Below are 23,935 nucleotides of genomic sequence, written 5' to 3' on the forward strand. Positions count from 1 at the left end.
CTCAATTAAAACTTGATGGCTTTTTTTTTTTTACTTCCAGCAGTTGCTCTCAGTTCATTTCCATTCATCTTATCTCATTTTTTTCTAATTAAATGCAGTGCCTTATCTTTATCCTTAATAAATGTCAATCCATCATCCTAAAAAACAGACATTTTTGAAACTTGATTCTGTGTCACCCAGTGAATTACTAATCTTTACTTCTTCACTAGCTTTCTGTCAACTGTAAATTGGCCAGCAAGTTCCTAGACTTCTTTCAGGTAATTGATAAAATCGTTGAATTGGACAGGACGAGAAACAGAGCCTTCTGGAAAATTCCTAGAACTCATCGCAAGTTAGTGACAATTCATTAATCCTCCCCTTTTGGATGTAATCACCTCCCAGTTCACCTAAATACTGTCATTCAGCCCACACACCTTCTCCATCGTTCCCTAAATGACATCACAGGAGACTTTATCACATGTTTTCTGGGAGTAGGATAAGTCTGTGTTTTGACAGTCCCTTTAGCCATCAGACTAGCAGTCCTCAAGAAAGGAAATGAGGTTCATTTAGGTGATTTGGTTCTAGTGATCCTATACTGGCTAATAGTGACTAGTTAGGGGCTCTAAAAGAAAGTGACCATGAGCATGACTCGGGGGTCAGTTAGTGTCTCTCTAATACTGTTTTCTCCTGATTAAAAAGGAAACGATGCACTTCACTTTTCTCAAAGATGGTGAGAGAAGAAAATTAAATAAGGTATTTGAAAATTTCAATGCCAGAGATTACTTTTAAATATAAAATTAAGTCATACATTATAATGGCTTATTTGGCTAAAAACAAGATCAGTCAATTCAATCAAACAACCAGACCAGGGTATTTATTGACGGAACCAACCATAATGAAACCAACGCTATAATTATACATTTAGGCACCCCGAGTCTTTCAGCATTTCACTTAGCATATAGGATATTTTCAACCTTTAAGGATTCGTGTCAGCTGAGCATGTGTGCATGTGAGTGTGTGAGAGTGTTAGTGTATGATTGGAAAAGAAGATCAGCTATCACAGTCTCCCAGTCTCCAAGCTGCATTAGTCATTTTTAGCACCATGATGGAGAATGGTGTGAATGCGGTAAATTCAAAAGATTTCTCAAAACTTGACTGTGCAGACAGATAACTGTTAGAGTGACATTTTCAGTACAAGTGAGAAAACTGATCCTTCTGGGATCTCTAACTCTGAGTGCTTTAAAGGAGAAGTACAAGACTAAACCCATCCTCCTACACTAATCATTTCAGGAATAGTTTATCTAAAAGTAGCAATGCTAATATAAGGGAGTGAAGAAGTCAGTCAAACTGCTTATTTCAACTATATCCCATTAGCAACAAGATCAATTTTCTCACACTCATGAGTTCGAACTTACCTTTTGACAAAAATAACAAAATCGCAGTGAAAAATGACATCTTAGTTATGGATGTGCAGGTGATGGAAAGATCCAAAGCAAAATGTCTAAGAGAAAAAGGATAATTAGGCAGAATCAAGAGGTCAAGCTGTACATCCTCTTGTCCCTTTTAGTCCCTCCTCCTCAGAATTCAGGAAAGGAGCAAAGAATTTAGCCGTTTGATTCCCATCAAGATCATTTTAAATTAAAAATGAGATCTTCTAAAATTCTCATTTAAATATCTATGATTATTGGGGCCACTGACAGCCATGTCAGCATGAATCATTGAGTCGCTCTTTAAACAGGAATTTGCAGTTGCAGCAAACTTGAAAGAAGACAATATTTATGCATCCGGATAAGTATTCAAACTGGGTTTCACGAGCCTGTGCCCATTTTCTAAGAGATAAATTTCTTCAAGTTCAGATCTATGCCGCAGGTCCAACTTCATGTGGGTTTTGAGATTACAGAACTTTGGACCCAGAGGGGAAAAGTAGTGGCTTTCTCCCAAAATCCATCTTTAGTCAAGCCTGAACCTACTTGTTTGTCCACTGTTCTAGTGCCATTGTTCCTGTAACTAACTCGTCAGGCCCCTACAGCTCTCATAGAAAAACCCTGCTCACGGTCCTCAGTCAGAATCAGAAGCTGAGTCTTCCTCATGCAATAGCGTTATGTATCCCAGATACAACTTATTTTATGGCCTCAACCATTGACTCCACAGAAGCCCCTAGAACTGTGCAGAGTTCTTTGGGTCCATAATAGTATCGGGGCAGAGGTAAAATTAGCCTCTACACTTTGGAAAGCAACTATCCATTGCTATTGGCTCACTAGAAGGACAAAGGGCAGACATTTGAGTCAGCAAACCTTGATTCAAACTCAACTCAGCCGTTAATGAGCTATAAGATCTTGAACTCATTACTTAGCCTTTCTGAGTCTCGATTTTTCCTTCTCTAAAATGGAGTCCATTTCTCCTCTTCTTCACTGGTAACTTACCTTCCAAGATTTTTATAAGGACTAAAGGAAACGGATATAAATCACCAGATAAATGTAGGTGCCCCAAAATAATGATTTTGTTGTTACTGTAATTTGAGTGGGATCTCAACATCTTCCAAATAGGCTAGGAGTATCATGGATATGATGTTTTGGTATGGAACTTTCATAATTCTCTGGAAAAGAATGTATTCTTTGCAGAGCTCAGTGGAACTATTTAACATCAATTCCAGGTCCAGACTGCGATGAGATGAAATAAAGAAGTGCTCTGAGATTCTTCTTGTCCTCATAGACCCAGGTCATTAATGGAGCTTCCAAGGCATGGAAAATTATAAGTCTAGGTAAACTTACATGCATGTTCACACTAAGGGTTCCTGGAAATGGTATAGAAGCTGAAGCTAGAAGGATGAGTGGTATTGAGCTTCGTGAGCATAAGAATGAAGTATTTCTGGCAGAAAGCACATATACCAAGGCCCAGAAGCAGAGAACTGACAAGTGCATAAGAGGAACCCAGAGAAAGCCAGTAAGCTGGAAATATTCAGAAAAGGAGAAAATGGGATAAAGTCAAGTTGGGAAGTTGGACAGAGGCAAATCATGCAGAACTTTTGGCTTATAGGGATATATTTTTACTTTAATATAATAAGAAATCATAAAGGTATCAGGTGAATGACATGATCTATTGGTCTTTTAAGAAGATCACTGTGAATGCAATATAATTTGGAAAGGAAAAAAATGATTTGGGAAAAACAGGAAGGTACAATTAAAGTAATCCACGCAAGTCTAGAGTAGTGATGAACTACAGAGGAAGTAGGCAGATGGAGGGAAGTGAATGGATATAAGCTATATTTTTAGAGGTAGAATCAATAGTACTTAGTTTTGATAAAGTCAGGAGGCAGGCTGGGTATGGTTGACTCATATCTGTAATCCCAGCACTTTGGGAGGCTGAAGTGGGAGGATCGCTTGAGACCAGGAGTTTGAGACCAGCCTGGACAACATAGTGAGACCCTGTCTCTAAAAAAAATGGAAAACTTAGCCAGGCATGATGGCACCCACCTGTAGTACCAGCTACTGAGGCAGGAATATTGCTTAAGCCCAGGAGTTTGAGACTGCAGTGAGCTATGATGATGTCACTGCACTCTAGCCCGGATGAGAGAGTAAGACCCTGTCTCAAAAAAAATGTCAGGAAACAATAAATAGGATGCAGGAAGGAGAAGGTGGTCTCAAGGAAGCATCCTAGATTCTGCCATGAGAAACTGAGTGGGCAAAGATTCCATTTACTAAATGGAAAAAACTGGAAGAATAGATTTTAAAATTTGTTATTCGTTTTTTAACACATTAAGTTTGACACACCTGTGAGACATCCAAATAGAAATATCTGGAGCAGAGGAAAAAAACTATCTTGATTAGATATATAAATATGAAACTCTTTGGCACAAAAATAACATTTGAAATCATAGAACTGAATGAAATTATCTTGTGTGAATATTAAGAATAAGAAGAAAAAGAAACCCAGGGCTTAAACCTGAGAAGCCCCAACATTAGAGGTTGGATGGAGAAGAAATAGCCTGCCTAAGGAGATACAGAGCTGCCAGAGAGGTGGAGAGAGGGAATTAATATATGCATACTCACATATGTATGTATATGCATATATGTAGGTATATATATGTATATGCATGTATATGGTCACTGAAGAGAGAAGATTGTTTTCAACAGGGAATGGTAAACTGTGTCAAATGCTGCTATGAAATCAAGTAGGATGAAGAGTGGAATATAGCAACATTATGTTCACTGATAACTTTAACAGGAGCCATTTCAGTAGCGAGATGAAAGCCGATTGGAGTTGGGTAAAGAATATCTAGTAAGTAAAGAAACAACAGCATCATGTTTAAAAAACTCTTTTGAAAAATTTGTGACTGAAGAAGATTTAAGAGAGTGATGCCTGAAACAGGGTGGAGTTGCCAGATTTAGCAAATAAAAATACAGTATTCCCAGTTAAATTTGAATTTCAGATAACAAATAATTTTTGCTATTTAAGTCTGTCCCATGCAATATTGGGGACATATACATTCTTACACATCCTCACCCTAAAAAAATAATTCATTGTTGTTCTGAAACTCAAATTTTACTGAGAACCCTGTATTTTATCTGGGAAGCTTAGGTGTGGATGCAAGATACTTAGTTTATTTTTAAGAGATTTTTTAGTGTATTTATCTGATGACAACATCTGCTATAGATGGAGAAGTTAAAAATGCAAGAGAAAGAAGGGAGAACTGATAGAGCTAAAATCCTAGGGAAAGGAGTGGGTGACACATTCAGGCACCAACCCAGAGAGACAGACTTCTTATTGGCAGGTGAGTACTTCTTTCCTGCACTGAAACAGGAGAGAAAGCAGAGGATGGGCACAGGTGCAAACGGATATGTAGTTCTAATATTGGAGTCTCCATTTGACACCCCCATTTTCTTTATCAGGTATGCAGCAAGCCATCTGTGAGAACAAAGGGGATTGGGGTGAGAATGAGGAGTAGGAAAAGCAGAGATATCAGAATTCTTATTGTGAGAACAAGAAAAGATGGTTTAGAAGACAGGTGTTAAGACTGCTGGCAGTGGGGACAGCCCAGTTGATGTTGTTGATTATGAAGAGTGACACCAAACCACCTAAAGCATGATTTTTGTCAGTGAGATTCAGAAACTCAATGCAGATGTGAAGATGGCTAGTAGATTTTAAAATGGTCTAAAGACTACAAAATACAGGATGAAAGGCAGAAACTCTACTCTTGAATTAAAATAATTTGGGGTAAAAGGCTGCTTCCCTCAAAATATACAAAAAACAAGAAAGGCTTAAAATTCTGAAGTTAGTAAATCTACATCATTGCAACTGGAGTTGCAAACGAAGAACAGACTGTACAAATAAGATGATGCTGGGTAAAAATCAGTTCCTGTTATATCCATGGAATTATTTAAATTCAATATTTTACTATTTTAAATAATTCCACTTAGAGATTGATTTATTAATTCGGTCCACAAATACATATTGGGTTCCTACTATGTGCACGCACTGGCTAGATACTGAATTAATAATACCAAGGCTGATGTTTAATTAACAAGAAGAGCCTTATAGAAATATTTGACACTCAAATTAATATCAGATATATTCATTTGACTAATGCTATTACAATTACAGTTCATAGCTAATGGCATTATCGGGCTATTATCACAAAGCATTACCTCTCTTCTAAAACTCATTTCCATGATAATTCATTGAAATCATCATGAGAACACACTATCTTGATGGGTTTTTACCTCCCAATGCTCCTCAAAAGAAAGAACTCACCCTTATAAGAAAGCTGGTTATGCCAAATATCACCCATGCTTGCTCTCTGAGCTGTTCAGGTGAACAATGCCTAGCAATTTCTCTACAGTTTCGAAAGACACAGTGTCCCTTCTTGGAAACAGCAACCTGACTTCATTTTTATCCACAATTCCCAAGATCTGGAAATGCAAATTAAAGTTACGATGCAGGCATTGTTATCTAGAGCAAAGCTCTGAGCATGCGTGGATGTGGGGCCTAATCTCAGTTCACCCATTCATTTAACAAATATTAATTCTATCCCCTTTATATGACTTTAGGCAAACAGTTCGGCCACTCTGTGCCTCTGTTTCCTTGTCTGTAAATTGAGAGTAATCATAATTTGAGCCCTTATTAGATAAATATGAAAAAATGGCAGAAAACCCAAAGTTAGAATACAGTTGTTAGGTATTATTTCCTTCAGGTATCATGAAAATTAATGTGTTTTAAAAATTAACTCAGGTAGGAGAGCTATGAATCTCAAATGAAGCATTTAAATCAGGTTACTGAAAGGAGGAAGGAAAGAAATTAACATTTATTAAGTGTCAGTTATATGCAGACCTTGCTCTATGCATTTCACAAAGATATTATTTCATTAAATCTTCACAACAATTCTTTGGGGGTAGATATTTGTAGTCCCATCATATGTAAGAGGAAAATGAGCTCAGAAAGTTATATAAGTTGTCCAAATCATATAGCAAGGGTGGATTCTTGATTCCAAAGGTCTTTTTACTACACTGGGTTTATTTCCCGTGGTACAGAAGCACATCCACCCTGGAGAGCAACTGTTATATCTTTTCAGTGCATACTTCTTCACTCCCAAGCCGAAAAGCACACAGTGAAGTGAAAGGTGTGCCTAAAATAAAGCAGAGGATGAAACCCATTTCAGTTTTGTCTCAACAATTTTGGACTCCTGCTAGATCACCAGCACTATAAAATAAGTTACAAAAAAAATCTAAAATCTAACGTAGTCTGCTCACTGTGCCCAACTATCTTTTGAAGCGATTCCAAAAGGTACATTTTAAGATTTTCAAAGTTCCATTACATTCAAAATAAAACAGTAGTTAGTAAAAAAGAGGAAGCATCGCATCTCCCTCTAAAAAGAGAGAGCAGAAATCTGCTTGAATCAAAAGCAATATGCTATAGCACAGAGTGCCCCGCATCCTTGAGGTATCTGGTGAATCTGTGATTTCAGTCAGAAATAGAAGTGACATATCACTGAAGTGAGTGAATCTGAGGGTGCAGAATTGACTAGTTCTTGCTATTTGGGGAATTATGACTTCTAGAATAATATCTTAGGACAGTTTTATAAATAGCACATACCTTCCAAGTCACAGTATCAAGACTGCTAATAACAAGCCTGCTCTCCAGTGCTTCAATTGCTGAAGAGTCGGGAGTAGTAGAAAACCATCCCATTCTGTCATTTTACCATTAATCAGAAATAATTTTTGGAAGTCAAATTTTTCCAGGAGTTTTGATGAAGTGGTTTTAAATTTTTGTTGTTGTTGCTGTTGTAAAGGTAATATATAATCAAATAAATCCAAATGATAAAGGAGGAATAAAAAGACTTTGAAAATATTATTTGGGTAAATTTTCTTCCAATATTTTTCTATTTGTGTGCATGGGCATGTGTGTGTAATTATTAAATTTATACATGACTATGTAGATTTTAAACAAAATTAGAGTCTGAATAAACCCTAATGAATGCTCAACTGACGATTTGTATCACGTCCCCATCTTTTTCTTCTTCCCTTAAATCTGTGGTACCCAACCCCCTGGGCTGTGGACCACTACCAGTCAGTGGCCTGTTAGGAACCGGGCCACACAGCAGGAGGTCAGCTGCAGGTGAGCAAGGGAAGCTTCATCTGTATTTACAGTCCCTGCCCACTACTCACATCACCACCTGAGCTCCACCTCCTGTCGGATGAGTGGCATTAGATTCTCATAGGAGCCGGAACCCTACTATAAAGTGTGCATGTTGGGGATCTAGGTTGCATGCTCCATATGAGAACCCAATGCCTGATGATCTGAGGTGGAGCTGAGGTGGTGATGCTAGCGTTGGGGAGCAGCTGCAAATACAGATTATCATTAGCAGAGGTAACAGAGACCATAATAAATCAGCTGTCTCCCATCACCCCCAGATGGGACCATCTATCATCAGGAAAACAAGCTCAGGGCTTCCACTGATTCTGCATTATGGTGAGTTGCATAATTATTTCATTATATATTACAATGCAATAATAATAGAAATAAAGTGCTCAATAAAGGTAATGTGCTTGAATCATCCCCAAACCATCCCCCCACCCCCAGTCTGTGGAAAAATTGTCTTCCATGAAACCCGTCCCTGCTGTCAAAAAGGTTGGGAACTGCTGCCTTAAATAATATTGTGAGCATATGTCCGTATCATTGGAATTAAAAAAAAAGCTCACTTTTAACAATTATATGGTATATTTCATTGCACACACGCATGCGCACGCACACATACACACATATATAATGTTCCTTTCCTTTCTTATGGAATGTTTTGGTTGTTTCAGGCGAGAATTTTTTTTTATAAATCTCTAGGTACATCACTTATTCTCTTGTTAGAATAGAATCCTGGAAATAGTATTATTCTTTCAATGAGAATAAATATTTTAAAGACTATTGAGAAGCACAGCAAAACTGTTTTCTAAAAGGCTGTATCAATTATACAACCATTGTGAAAAGATAATACTTGATCAAGCTATTAATTTCAGCTCTAAGCATAATAATATTTTGATCTGTGTCAATCTAATTGGAAAAAATTATATTCTATTGTTACTTTAATTTGTATTTTTTAGAATGTAAAATTGAAATTTTTAATGTTTATAGAACATTTTTATCTTTTCTTTTTCATGATATGCTTAATCATGTTCTTGGCCTGTTTTCTTTTGGTCTATTCATGATTTTTTCTTGTCAATTTATATATGCTCACTATACTTTTAAAATAGTATCCTTTAATCATATTTATTGGCAATATTTTCCTAGTTTTAACTCAACATTTTATTCTATAGATGATTTTGTTTTATATAAGTTTTGCTGATATATGTCATCAAATCTATCAGCCTTTTTCATTGTGATTAATTTCACTCCATTTTTCTATGGTCGTAGAATTTTAATGGTTTAACATACTGAATTTAGTTTCTCATCCATGTAGATTTCATCTTGGTGTTACGAAAGAAAATACTTACTTGTGTCAGATAACAATTTTTACAACATAATTTGATATATGTTGTGAAAAGTTGGTTAAACTACATATATTCCACAACCATAGGATAAATGGAATGAAACTCATCAGTTTTACATGTAACATATTGTTAGTTCTTAGGTGATCTCGGGACTGTTTCAGGGCTATCTTTCTTTCCTATTCCTTTCAGCTGCCTGTTTATTTTAGCTTAGTATCATCCTCCTTTAAAGTGTTATAATTTTATGATAGATATTTCATATCAATTATTACTAATCACATTTTTCCTTATGGCTTTTCATTTATAAAAACCATATTCTCTATGGTTTATACTTCCAGATGAATTTTTATCATTCTTCCCCAATCCTATTTTTATTTTAATAAAATGAGTAAAACTTATAAATTAATTTTAGAAAAACTAAAGTTTTTGTGATATTTATTGGTCCATCTAAGTATGTAACACAGTTTTTTCAATTTAATATTTCAAAATTCAATTCAATAAGATTTTCTCTTCTTCATGTAAATCCTGTACATTTCTTGTCAAAGTTATTATAGACATTTTATGCTGTGTTTTTCTTTTTGCTGATAAGAACTGAATCATTCTCCCTCATTACAAGTCACTGAGATTATCAGTATTCTATAGGAAGATTATCAATATTTATTTATTAATGTTTATGTCTTCATCTGCATTCAATTTCTGAAAGTCTCTTAATAAACTTATCAAAGTATTTGAATTGATCCTTTTATGTTTTCAGCAAAATTATCTGATCTTCAAATAAATATAATTTTTTATCCTTTTTTCCAATATTTACTCCTATGCTTTGCATCTTTCTCAGGACACAGACTTACAGGGCAATATTAATACCAGAAAACCGTCACATTTTATCTTTCTCATGATCTTAATATGGACATCTCTTATATTTCTAAGTATATTTGTAGGCTTATAAAGGTAATCTTAAAGGATATTCTTTGTCATAAGAAAATTTTTTGTTTTCTAAGATTTAAACAAATCAGGTTAAATTTTACTGGATGCTTCTTAAGTAATTATTGAGAGCACCTTATGCTTTTTCTATCGACCAATCATTAAGATGTATTTAATTAATAAATTTTTCAATATTAAATCATTTTTGTATACATGTGATAAACAACACTTGGTAGCAATGATAATCTTTTTGCTAATGTTCTGGAAAGATCCAGAGGAAAGATCCATGAAAATTAAAAGGTGTCTAATGTCTCTCTGTTTTAAAATTTCATTTTGGGGGTGGGGGGAAGAAAAAATAAATAAATAAAAATAAAATGAAATTATAATTCATTTTACAAATGACAAATAATAATTGGATATGTCTATGGCTACGATGTGATGTTTTAACACATGTATACATTGTGGAATGATCAAATCAGTCTAATCAACATATCTGTCACCTTACATACTTATTTCTTAGTAGTGAGAACATTTAAAATCCACTCTTCCAATTTTGAAACATACAATGCATTATTATTAACTGTAGTCACCGTGCTGTGCAATATATCACCAGAACTAATTCCTCTTATCTAATAAATTTTTGTACCCTGTGGCCAACATCTCCCCTTTCTGCATCCACCCCCCACCCCTCAGCCTTTGGTAACTACCATACCACTCTCTGCTTCTATGAGTTCAACTTTTTTAGACTCCACATATAAATTGAGATGATACGGTATTTGTCTTTCTGTGCCTGGCTTATTTAACTTAGCATAATGTCCTCTAGATTCATCCATATTGTTACAAATGAAAGAAATTCTTTCTTTTTTAGGCTGAATAGTATTCCATTGTGTATATACACCACATTATTTTATCCATTTATCCGTTAATAGGCACTTCAGTTGTTTCCATATCTTGGTTATTGTGAATAATACTGCAGTGAACATGGGAGTACAGATATTTCTTCGATCAATATACTGATTTTAATTCCTTTGGATCTAGACCCAGTGGTGATATTGCTGAATCATATGGCAATGCTATTTTTAGTTTTTGAGGCACCTCCATGCTCTTTTCCATAATAGCAGTACTAATTTACATTTGTACCAATACTGTACTAGAATTTCCTTTTCTCCACATCCTCACCAACACTTATCTTTCATCTTTTTGATAATAACCACACTAACAGGTAGGAGGTGATACCTCATTGTGGTTTTAATTTGTGTTTCACTGAAAGTTAGTGATGTTGAGCATTTTTTCGTGTATCTATTGGCCATTTGTGTGTCTCCTTTTAAGAAATATCTATTCAGGTCCTTTGTCCATTCTTTAATCAGGTTATTTGTTTTCTTATTAATGAGTAGTTTGAATTCCTTATATTTTTTTAATATTAGCCCCTTAACCTGATGAATGATTTGCAAATATTTTCTTCCAATCTGTGGGTTGTCTCTCCACTGTTTCATTTGCTGTGCAGGAACATTTTAGTGTGAGGCAATCCCATTTGTCTATTTTTGCTTTTGTGGTCATACTCAAGAAATCATTGCCCAAACCAATATCATGGAGTTTTTCCCCTGAGTTTTCTTCTAATACTTTTATAGTTTCAGATCTTACAGTTAAGCCTTTACTCTATGTTGAGTTCACTTTTCGTATATGGTGGGCGATAAGGATTCAGTTTAATGAAATGTGGATGTCCAGTTTTCCCAGAATCATTTATTGAAGAGACTATCCTCTCCCCAGTTTGTGTTCTTGGCACCTTTGTCAAAACTCAGTTGTCTGTAAATGCATAGATTTATTTAGGGTGCTTTCTATTCTGTTCCGTTGGTCTGTGTGTCTGTTTTTATGCCATGCTATTTTGATTACTATAGTTTTGTAGTATACTTTGAAGTCAAGTAGCGTGGTGCCTCCATCTTTGTTTTTTTGATCAGGATTGCTTTGGCTATTTGGGGTGTTTTTGGATTCCATATGAATTTTAGAATATTTTTTTATTTCTGTGAAAATGTCATTGGAATTTTATATGGATTGTAATTTCTCTTTTGAAAATCATTCTTTGTAACTTTTACCCACCATTATTGGCCATTAAATATTTCTATTTATTCTTGGTTCAATTTTGGCAATTAATATTTTCCTAAATAATCATCTCATTTCCATATGGTTTTTGATACTAAAATAGCATACTCATAACTAAATGTTGTTATCTTCTCTGTATTTTTGTTATATATTCTGATTGGATTTGCTTTTATTTATTTTGTTATATTTTTCTCCAGTGACTCAGCTCTTAAAACTATTAAATCTAATATACTTTAATATATTGATTTTCTTACTCCTACTTGCCTTAGATTTGTTTTATACATTTCTTAAATTTTTTGTCTTGAATGTTTAGTTCATTTATTTTAATTCTTACTTTAAAAATGAAAACATGTGTGCCTTTAAATGTGCCTCAGGGTAGAGATTTTTTTCTGTATCCCTAAATGTATAAATGCAATTTTCTCATTTTCTTCATTTTCTAAATACTCTGTGATTGTGGGTTTCATTTTCTCCTTCATCAATTAGTTATTTGGGAGCAATATGTTCAATTCTAGGAGGTTTGATTTGTTATTGATGTTATTTAAATTTCCATAAGAGGATAGATTCTTTCTTTGTACCAAATAATGTAATCTTTATTACCCCTTACCAATCACATTTTTCAATTTTACACATCATTTTCTTTTTTGCCTATTTGATCAAAAACTAACCAAAGTGTGATATAATCATTCACAAGAATTACTTATCTACCTCTATTTCTAACAGATTCTGTTATGTTTTTATTAATTAAGGGATGTCCATTGGCACATCTTTGATTTGGATTGTGTGTTTATCAATATAAAAAAAAAATCATTGTCCCTTTGAATGGCTTAAATACCTTGAATTCAACTTGGCTTGACATTAGTATTTTCCACTATTTTATTATCACTATTACTATTATTATAATATTAAGTTTTGTCATTCTGGGTTAAGAGTGTTTCCTATAAGCAATAGTTATAATATGCATTATAGTCACTTTTCCTTTCCCCATTGGCCTTTTTTCTATTTATTCATCCTCAAAATAACAGATTTACTGAGAGGTAATGTTTAGCAACTGAGTGTGTGTGGGTATTTTTGCTAACGTCTACAGTTAAAGTGCCCCATTAAACCCAAGTTACTGCAACAAGAATACTGCTGGGGTGAAGTGAGAACATTACACCATTTCTAAGTTTTCTAACACTCTGTTCAGATGGAGGGAGTATAGACTGCAGTCTCAAACATACATGGTATGGGGTACTCCTCAGAACTCATACCCACCCATTATGTTTTACTTCTGGTGACAACACTTCCTGGATGCAATGTAACCTGCCTGTGTCCTGTTCCCATTACTTCTTTTTTTCATTTTTTTTAATTGATACATATTAGATGTACATATTTTTGGGTACATGTAATAATTTGATACATTCATATAATCAAATCAGGGTAATTGAGATATCCATCACCTTAAATACCTGTTCCCATTATTTCTTGTCCTATGATTTTATGGGGTTTTCTCTCCCTGATGTGGTTTAGAAGCAGAGATACTTGGTGGGCAGTGGTCTAGAGGGATATATGGGACGGTTCCCTCCACCTCCAAATGAACGGTGATTATGCATTAGAGAAGCAACTACTAATATTCTGTCTAGAACTAACTTTGATCTCTGTGGTGAGGGTATGTTCTGGTCATCTTCTGTTCACCCCATTGGTAAAGGAGGGACTCCTTACCCTACATAGTATGAGACTGTAGAAAACATGCACCTGACCCTGGACAGATAAGACTGACAGCTGTTTATTAGTCCCACACACTCACAGCCTGGGAGAGGAGGATACAGCATGTCATGCAGGGCTCCACTTGGGAACAGACGGAACAAGCAGGGTCTGTGGAGGGCAGGCTTTGTTGTAACAAAGGGTTGAGGTGACCCTCGGTCCCCATAGAAGGTCATGATTGGCTTGTTTGAATAAGGTTGAGGGCTGGCAGGGAAGTGAAACCCGCTAGGTTGAGGTCTGGGTAGATTGCAGCTGGTCTGCCCAGTAGGGGAACTGGCCAGGCAGTTAGCCCTTCCCTCTGGGTGGGGAGTGTATCTAATGAGAGCAGGGAAACATATGCTTAGGACTGACCTTACAATACAGGCTTTAGATGAGAGAGAAATAAAACCTTGTATATTTCTCTTTTCTATTAGCAAATTTATGCCGCTTATAGTATTATAGCATGTGTGGGTCACCATATATGTTTCTCAATCCAGTTTCAAAAGTCTTAAATTTAGTGCAAATTACTCCAAGAATTTCATACTAGGTTGAATATCAGTACCAGGATTTGGGTAAAAATGTTGTCTTAGGTATTTTAGAAAAAAAAATTGGGATAAGCTCTTTCAAAAACTACTAACTAGATGTTCTTAAAACTGTTGTGAAGATGTTAAAGAAAGTAATGAAAGTGGTAGTTCCATTAACACCAACAGTGGATTTGTTGTCAGAGCAGGAGGGTGAGGGTTCTACTGAATGATGTGTCACTTTACCTCTCTGTGCCTTCAGTCTCTAATCTGTAAAATAAAAGAATAATCCAGATGATTCTACGGTCCTTTTGTCTCTAAAATGACTGTGGTAATTTAAGATAAATAGAAATATTTTATTTAGTATCTATAAGGACTAATACTCCAGAGTAATTATTATGAAATTACATGTCCCCTACTAATCTATGAACTCCTTTCCTTCAGCAGCCTGGAATGCTCATTTTCTTGTACATGAAAATTTCTAAAGAATGATTTTCAAATGAGCAAATAAATCTAGCTGAGCAAGAGATATGTGGGGGAATTCTGAAAAATATTTTACGAGTGCTCTATTACTTCCACAGTCTAACACCATTACTAACTAGCTGGTTACACTAGTAAAGTACATAACTAGGGTTCACTGTTGGCATTAACAAAAGGCATATCACGAATGATCCACCATACTCTTTATGTGGCATGTTTTTTTCTCATGTTCCTGTTCACCTAAGCAGAGATCTAGAGTTTAGTCAGTCCCATTCTAGACCTAAAGTCTTCACTTTGTCTCCTTTTGCAAGGATGCTCCTGACTTCAATCAGCTACTAGAAATGACAGGTGAAAAATGGCACAAATGTGAATTATGACAATAAAAGTTTATAAGCTACTAAAATAAAGTTATAGTACCTAAGAGCTGAGTCAACTGACAATGTTAAATGGAACATTTTACAACCAGTCCTGGGATAATGATAAAAAAAAAAATGGTACATGGAACATGAAGAAATATCTGACGGGAAACAGGCCCATGATTGAGCTCAGGGTACATGATTTTGTGTGAGCTTCCTCTAAAGGGAGCAGGAGGAGGTGAGAATCTAAGGTTTGTAGAGTGCCTCCTCTGTGTCCAACCCTTGAAAGCTTTATCTCTTATCTCTTTCACGTCTCATAACAACTCAGTGGGGGAGGGAAGTACTGTTGTCATCATTGCAGAGAGGAGAAACTGAGGCTCACATGGCCCAGTTATCTGCCCAAAACTAGTAAATAATAGGCAAGATTTGGCTTCAAAAGTCTGTCTGACTCCAAAGTCCATGCCTTTCTGTATTTTTTTATACCAAATGCTGTCTCTTGGCATGGATAATCTCTATATAAATAAAGCAATTTTAGGTTTCAAAAAGAATCTTTCTCTCTGACTTGATGTGCATGTTTGTTTCATGCTACCAACAGAGGTGGAGCTCACCGTGTAAACTAGCTATACAGAGGATGTTAAATTATGTCTGAATAAGGCAAAAATATGGGACTAGAATGAAGATCAGCATTAGAAAGAAAACCAAACGCTAAAAATGGTATCTAAAAAAGAAGGAATATGGGAGCATTATGAAGAGTTTGAAATAGGTGACATGACAATCTTTAGTTTTGTTTTTTAAATAAGCCAACTCACAACATGTTTTTTGTATACCAGCAAATTTCCACTACCTTTCTCTAACTTTTCTAGTACAACATCCTCTTGTCCTGTCACCACATCCCCTAACAAGTCACTGGGCTTCTCATTGGTGCCCACCATGGTATCCCCAATGACAAATGCAAGTTTGCTGGCCATAGCCAGGGGGAGCTGGTGCTGTCTCCCAAAATGCTGATTTTTGCTGTCATGGCACAATTTTTTAGAAATGTTATCTTTTACCTTTAAAGACCTTACAAAATTTATATTCTTATCCCACATCTGACTCTGTTATAATATAAAGATTGCCTTTTCAATTACTTATTATGGACCAAAATTCATGCTCCAAGAATTATTAACATCATGTTAATTCTGGGGCTCCACATGCTCTGTGCAGACTCCTCTTCCTCCAGCCAGAGAAACACGATGATAAAATGGCACAGTCGCAGGACATGCAAAGTGCTGATGTGAAACGAAACGGACAGAAATACAATTGGGATACTAATTCAAGAGAAAAAGGAAATAGGAAATAGGACCATTTGAATTGGCTTAGCAGTAAGGTTTAGTTCTTCCTGAAACTAAGTGGGATGTTATCTCACCTTATCTTGGATTCCACCTCAACTCCCCCCATTCAAGTACAATCAAATGTGTAGTACACACACACACACACACACACACACACACACTAAGGGAGCTACACAATACCCAATAGACAGACATATAGAGAAACATTCAGTGAATATCATCTACTCATCTAAACACCAGATGAAGGTATCATGTCAATATAGCAATAAAACTATGAATTTCCATTAGAGTGGAATATAAATATAATGTGGAAGTGAAACTTACAAAATAGCTTGTAAACTCAGTACTAGCTTCCAAGTATGGGTCCAAGACTATAATGGACACAGCCAATTTTCATAGCTGATTTGTAATAGTCATGGGGAAGTTAAACGACAGAAGAGAAACAGCTTTAAATGGAAATGGCACAATTAATCACAACTGTCATAGTATGCACTTGCTGACCATCAACCTTGAACAGAGGGTTTAATTCAATTTCCACTCCAAAGTGTGCACTGGCAAGGAAGAGGCCAAGAACCACTGTCTAGTTTAGAAAGCAACCCACAACCCGTGTGCCAAAGGTGGCACTGAAGACCAACTGTATTGGCATATCAACCGACTGCTGTGTCCCCCCACCCCTCTTCTCCACCCAACCACCCATTGTAGGGGTTGTTCCTTCCAAAAGGCAAGGAAATGCCAAAACCTTAGCATTTGAATGTGCAAAGATGATCAGTTCCTGTTCTCATAATGCATAATGTTTTTTAAAAATATGCTACCCATTCAGAGCAACAATGGGATTAAGCTCTCTCTGTAAAGATAGATTTTCCCTTTTAAACATTCTGTAATATTATATATCTGTAATATAGTTTGGCAGTACTAGATCTCACTGCTGCTTTTAAAGTATTACCTAAAAATAAGCATTGCATATACAAATATATAATATAATGCATTATATTTTATATAATATATTAAATGATACATCAAAACCCACTGAAGAAAAATTATGTGTATAGATATAGATAGATATAGGTATAGATATGGAAAGAGAGAAAGCGGGGAGAGAGAGATGAGAGAAAGGAAATTATAGCAAAGATTCAAAGCAAAAGTCAAAATTTAGGAGCAAATTAAAGCAATTACTTTGAATGCTGAATAGCTTCATATATACTCAGCATGACATCATAAGGAAGTGGGGATACTTTATTTCGTGGTATTAAAACAAAGGAATTACTTGTCAGGTCAAAAGAAAATCTGATGTCAACGTTTGCAATTAATTTGACCAATAGACTCTATGATATTATCATAGGGTAACCCTGGATTTATCACAGTTGTGAAAATAATGTAATATCTGTTACCTCCATATATTATCTCACTAGCCTTAACAATTAGCATATGCAACAGACTATCTGGTCATGGAAAATCTTTTCATTCATTCAATATATATTTGCCAAATAATCCCTGTGTTCCAGGCACTGTTCTAGATACTAAAAGTAGGATGATAAATAAGACAGATATGGTTGCTGCAAACTAATAGCACAATCACAATTACAACCCAGTTCTTCTGTCCTGACACCACCTATATTGCATGATGCAAATTAAGGGAGTTTTGTTGACCTTCAAAATATCTGGGGTGCTTTGCTTATCATTTTACTTTTTACAGAATCAAATGAATTTGGACAATGAGGTTTCAGATGAGCTTTTTTGCTTTGTAGATATTATTGAAGTGAATAAAGCTCTATGAATTGTGGAATGATAAAATACTCACAGAAACTTACAACTCTGCAGTTGAATAACAATTACATTTGTTCCAAACAGGCAATTGGTTTCCAAACACATTAAACAAAGGCAATTTAGAAAGCTTCTTCTTCTTCCTGGCATCATTAACATTGTTGAATGTCTTGGGATTCTGGAATGTTTCACAAAGGTAAGTGTGTGGTAAGATGAACAATTTCTGAGTCGATGAAATATTGGTCTGGGAACCATCACTGAGCCACCGGGAATTCCATATGCTATGACTGGACAAATTAGCATATTACAGAAATTTAACAGATTATTCAGGGCAAGAAATTTCAATTTAGACTTCACATTTCCCATCGATCCTCATAATAAAATAGTACTTTACTAAATTCTAAAACATGTTCTAAAACAGGATTTTTTTCTCCACCATATAATACCACTTTAGAGTTAGAAATAACCATGTTAATAATAAGAATGAATGAGTCATTACCATTAAAAGCAAATATCATTAAATAAATAGCTAGGAATCTAATGACGCTTGATATTCGAATCCCATTCAGGTCCTTTAAATCAGCAGTGACCACTTCAAGGTCAATAACAAACTGTGCAAAATCCCTTAGCTTGTCACCTGAGACCATCAGTGGCTTAATACGTATCATCTACCATCCATCCATTGCCAGGCTCTCTCTCTCTCTCTCTCTCTCTCTCTCTCTCTCTCTCACTTTCTCTCCCTCTTCCACCTTGACATATTCTTGGAGGGCTGTGTACTTTTGAGCAAATCATCTAGCCTTTCTGAGCCTCTGTTTTTACACATGTAAAATAAAGACAGTAATACCAATCTCATACGGGATGAATTTTGATAAAGCGTTAAGCACAATGTCTGTCACATAGCAGGAACTAAACAGATTTTCATTTTCCTTACTTCCTTGCATCCATTTATCTCTTTAGTCATTTAGTTATATATTATCACTTCTCCCTTGCCTAATCACTATTATTTTGTTCATCTAACAAATCTCTTTCTGAACATCAGCCATGTGCTAGGCAGTACCATAAACTAGAAGGATGCACAGTCATTATGTCAATAAATGTTTAGTGCCACGAATGCTCCTGCTCTCATGGGGCTTATGGTCCTGCAGAGGAGGGAGGATTAAACCCCATGCAAGGCAGAATCAATGGCAATATGAAAAGCCTTAATGGCTCCCTGAATTTTTACATTTCTTACCCTCCAAAGTATCCAATTGATCCTCCACAATGTATAATTTTCCTAAATGCCGGTCTCACTCTTAGATTGAAAATCAAATTACAGGATCAGAGAGTCTTGCAGAAAGATCCAACAGGAATTTCCTCAGCTTTGCAGGAAAATGGATTTGGTAATGAAACTGAAGCTGAAGGCAAGGCCTCTCCCCACTCCATCCATTGCTTCAGACACATAAGTGGTACCCACCTGCCAATTCTCACACACCTGTACTGTCTCTCAGTTTTTACTTTGTATCCTCCAGTAAGGTTTGACCCTTGTCTTTCAGGAAGTTGTTTAAAAGGCAGTCTTTAGAGTCAGCCCAGCTGAATCCAGTTCCACAACTTACTAACTGTGCAAACTTCAGTGCGCTATTTAACCTTGCTAAGCCTGTTTCTTTCTTTGTAAAATGGAAGCAGTAAGAATAGTAACTGTGTCATAAGGTTGTTGTGAGGATGAATAATTTCTCCAAAATGTTAGCAATAGTAATAATAATAATGGTCTCATACTTAGACTTATGCTTCCTTCTCCTCCTGGACTTATGCTGAGGTGTGGCCAAGATGACCATGACCATGGACAGAGCTCAGGTAGAACCAGACTGGAATAAGAATCTATTAGCTCCGGGATTGATTCATTCATTCATTTATGCACTCATTCAACCAGCCTGCTAAGCATTATTCCAGGCACTGCAGAAATAGAGTTGGACCAAGCAACGTACCAGTCTACATGGAGTTAACATCTAGGGCCGAAATTAATATATTCAAGTGTGATTCTTTCTCTGTGATCATGGAACAAGTGAGTTCCTACAAAGAAGTGAAAGATGTGGTGTGGGGTACAGAGAAGGAGGTAAGAATAAAAATATACAAAGCACCGGAGATTGGAGGACTCACAGATGAGAAGGGACTAAGTGAAAATATAGGGCTCATTCAGAAATAAATCTGATTCTTAGCAAATCTTCTCCATCTCCTGTCTACTTTCTTTTCTCCTACATACTTTTTTTGTGGAATGAAAAAAGAGAGGAAGAAACAAAGCAGGAAGGAAGGAAATTAATCTTGCACATGTTGAGCACCCTCTGTGCCTTGGGCAGCATGGTCTGCACACACAAATAACCACATTGCATCTCCACCACCTCCCTGTTACACAGATCTTATCACTCTATAAATAAGAAAACTAAAATGCAAAGCTAGTTAAGTAAATTGATCAAGTGCACATGACTAGGATCCAAACCCAGATTTGTTTATCTCCAAAGCCCATGCTCCCATACGTCTACACTGTGTGGCTTCTAAATGTCCCAGAAGAGTCCTCTTCTTGCTCTCTGACAATCCCCAACTTTGGTGGGTTGGGAGAAGACTGATCCCTTCAGTTAAAGTAACTACACCCACTACCACCTGTTGATCAGAAACCCCATAGGAAAAGAACGGGTGTCACATGTCAGAAGAAAGGAGCGTCTGGAAAATTTGCCTCCAGAGATTAAGTAGCACCAGTGACATCAGTGCAAAGGCACATGTTGCCTTAGGGGCCTATTGGCCACTGGGATTGGACAGGCCAAGTCAGAAGAGCTAAGCAAGAAACAGTATGGAACCTGGGGGAGAAAGATCGGCATCTGAAGTGAGGGGTGCATGATTCTAATTTACTTCTATAATATATTGACTGCTATTGTCAAGTAATAATGAACAATAAGCATGCAAAGAAATAGGAGAAACCACCAGTGTCTCCAGGTCAGGTTATTGAAACATACTATTTAAAAATCAAATGGTATTTAATCTCAATACACATCCAACCACAGTCCAATCTTCATCAAACCCAAAGTTTAACTGTTCAGAGCCAGGTTATGGTGGCAAATCTATCAAGAACAGGAGAGTCCCAACATATTCTTGTCTCCAAGGACAGTGGATTCATTGAGAAACATTTTCACCAATATACAGATAGCCTTAGGTCTGGGTTAGCACCTAAATCACCCCTCCCCCCACCAAGCTTATATTACTGTGATAATACAATCCCAGCGTAAGTTCTAGAACCAAACTAACCTTGTCAGGGTCACTGTAACATCGCCTCAAAACCCCAGCTGAGTACAGTTAGGAATTATCCATAAATGTCAAATCAGATTTACTTCTCACATGTACCAAAAAACAAAAACAAAACAACAAATGAAAAACCCCAGCCCCCGCTGCTGTCTGTGGTGGAGCCTCCACAACCAAATCTGAAATAGCACAATGGTGACGTGTCATACCCAAGGCTCCTCAGTTTAGGGGTGAAGGAAGTAGGCAGATGAAATGTCTTTTCCTTGCTGAAGAGGATTAGGTAAATATGTCTATAGTGCTTAATATAAATATGTATCCTACACTGGGTGCTAAAATAAAAAGTATTTATAGCTGTTTTGGGAGGGAGGGGGCAGGAGAATGTTTGTTTTTATAACTTAGCACTATTGTCCCTCCAATATTATAAAACATGTCTTAAAAAATTGCTATCATTGCACTTATTTTGTCAAAGATACCAGTAATCTATTGTACATAAGCTATAACAATTATTGAAAGTGACATAAATCAGAGACAAATGACCGGAGTTATTCAGGTAGTATTCATTCTCTTACACTAATGGTTATTTTTAGCAATATACTGAGAAGGAAATGAAGGTAAAATTAGCTTTTGAAACTATCACAAATCAAAAATAGATGGCTGACCCCAGAGACTTATGTGTATATGGTAAAATTGAACGTATAGCCTATATTCATTTGTTCATTCAAAAAATATTTATTGAACATCTACTATGTATCAGGCACTGGTCTAGGCACTGTGAATAGATCAGTGAATAAAGCAGTCTGAAATGTTATCCTCCTGGAGCTTACTCCAAACTGTTTAAGAAAATCACTGTCTTTAGAGTCAGTGTGCCATAGATGAAAAAGGCTGAGATTCAGAATAATTGAGTTCTGGTTCCAAATCCAGGCTCTGCCAACCACTGTTTATATGAACCTTGAGCAAGTTGTTTAACCTCTTGGAAACTTCAGTTTCCCACTCCGTGAAATGGGGTGACTCCATCCCACCCTAGCATGGTCCCTGGTACTTAGAAGACACTCAGGAAAGTAGGTTTTTCTGAGGGTTGAGGGTAGAGAATGCACATTCTAGAAATATATTCATGGATTCAGTCTTCAACAATGGTGTTTTGCATCGGCACTGAATTTACAAACCCCCAGTGTATCTGATAAACCTTTCATGAGTCCTGGCCGCCATGCAATCTTTGAAGTCTATAGGCTTTCTGGCTTCCAGCAGTCTCTCTCACTGTCGGCACTGAAGAGACTCCGTGCGGCTTGTAAAAGAGCGCCACCTAAAGGTCCTTGTGAGACACTTTGCTATGTACTCTATAAAAGGAACACTCCTTTGTCCTGTTGTAAAGACTGTCCCAGTGAGCAGCGCTCTTAAATAATCATCAATGTTGTGCCAGTATCTATGAGCCCATCATAAAAGGTAGACAAGCCCAGGGGGAAACCAAGTGATTTATCAAGTCATCTGCATCTGGTCCTAACAAAAGCTTTGTTTCTTTCTTTTTTAGATATTGTAATCTAAATCATTTTAATGCCCAGAACATCAGTGGAAGTAATCTTGAAGAAACACTTCTCCACGAAAAGTCTCTGAAATTTTATGGCAGTATACAGGAATTTTTTTCAAGTATTGATCTTTGGGAGACAGCCCTATGAAACGATATTTGAGTCTACCGGTCTTTTGAGCACAGTATTCTTCGTTTTCTTCTTTGATTGAACACTCTGTGTGTTTTAGTGTAAGAGCCAATGTATATGGGCATGACTTTATGAATATTATCTGTGTACTTTATTTACAAAGACTAATGATGGCCTTTCTAGGATTCTGTTATGCTTTTGCATTAACATCTTAAGCATTAGAATTAATAAAGCAGTTTCAAAGTCTAGGTGATTATGACAAGAAAACTGATGGTTTTTCTATACACCAATGATATCTTAAAACTTTTACAATGGTTCATCCATTAAAAACAACATATATGATTTTTTTCAGAGTTTTATGAGTCATTAGAAGCAAAATAACAGTATGCTAATATTCTTTCTTTCTACACACTTATTGAGCCCTCATTACATGCTAGATATCATGACCATATACTGTACAGGCCTGAGTGAATGATAAACATATACATGATTTTTTTATATTTAATCTTGATATTACACCATCAAAATATGACTTAAGGAAATTTTCTCTGAATTAAGAAGCAATGTTACTAAAACAGATGTCCTTAACAAAGAGAATAAGAGAATATCCACATACTGAAAAAGGTGAAAAGTAAATGTAAATGATGGAATTCTTGGGATTAAAGGAAAGAATATATGAGAGGATAGGAAGGTAAGTGACCAAACCAAATAGAGATGTTTAAAGGGATTATTACACAAATGACATCTTATGGTCTCTACCACCAATTCGGACACACCCAAAAATCATCTTCTAAAAGGGTTTCTTCTTTTATAAACAAAGAAATGTGGAAATTCAATTTTTTAAAAAAAAATCAAGTAAAACTAATGTCTGTACCTTTGTAGCAA

General features: G+C 36.1%; 1 protein-coding gene across 1 annotated transcript in view; it reads left to right on the forward strand.

Moving 5' to 3' along the window:
• The window catches only part of SLC15A5 (solute carrier family 15 member 5), an 86,935-nt gene extending 63,299 nt beyond the window's left edge, over positions 1 to 23,636 (forward strand). The window contains exons 8-9 of the mRNA XM_045555259.1: positions 18,225 to 18,333; positions 22,927 to 23,636. Of these exons, the coding sequence (XP_045411215.1) occupies positions 18,225 to 18,333; positions 22,927 to 23,071 (254 nt within the window). The 3' untranslated portion in view covers positions 23,072 to 23,636. The remainder of the gene's footprint in view (positions 1 to 18,224; positions 18,334 to 22,926) is intronic.
• Positions 23,637 to 23,935: the final 299 nt, after the last annotated feature.

The sequence above is a fragment of the Lemur catta genome, chromosome 6 (assembly GCF_020740605.2).
Source record: "Lemur catta isolate mLemCat1 chromosome 6, mLemCat1.pri, whole genome shotgun sequence".
In the NCBI taxonomy this organism is placed as follows: Eukaryota; Metazoa; Chordata; class Mammalia; order Primates; family Lemuridae; genus Lemur; species Lemur catta.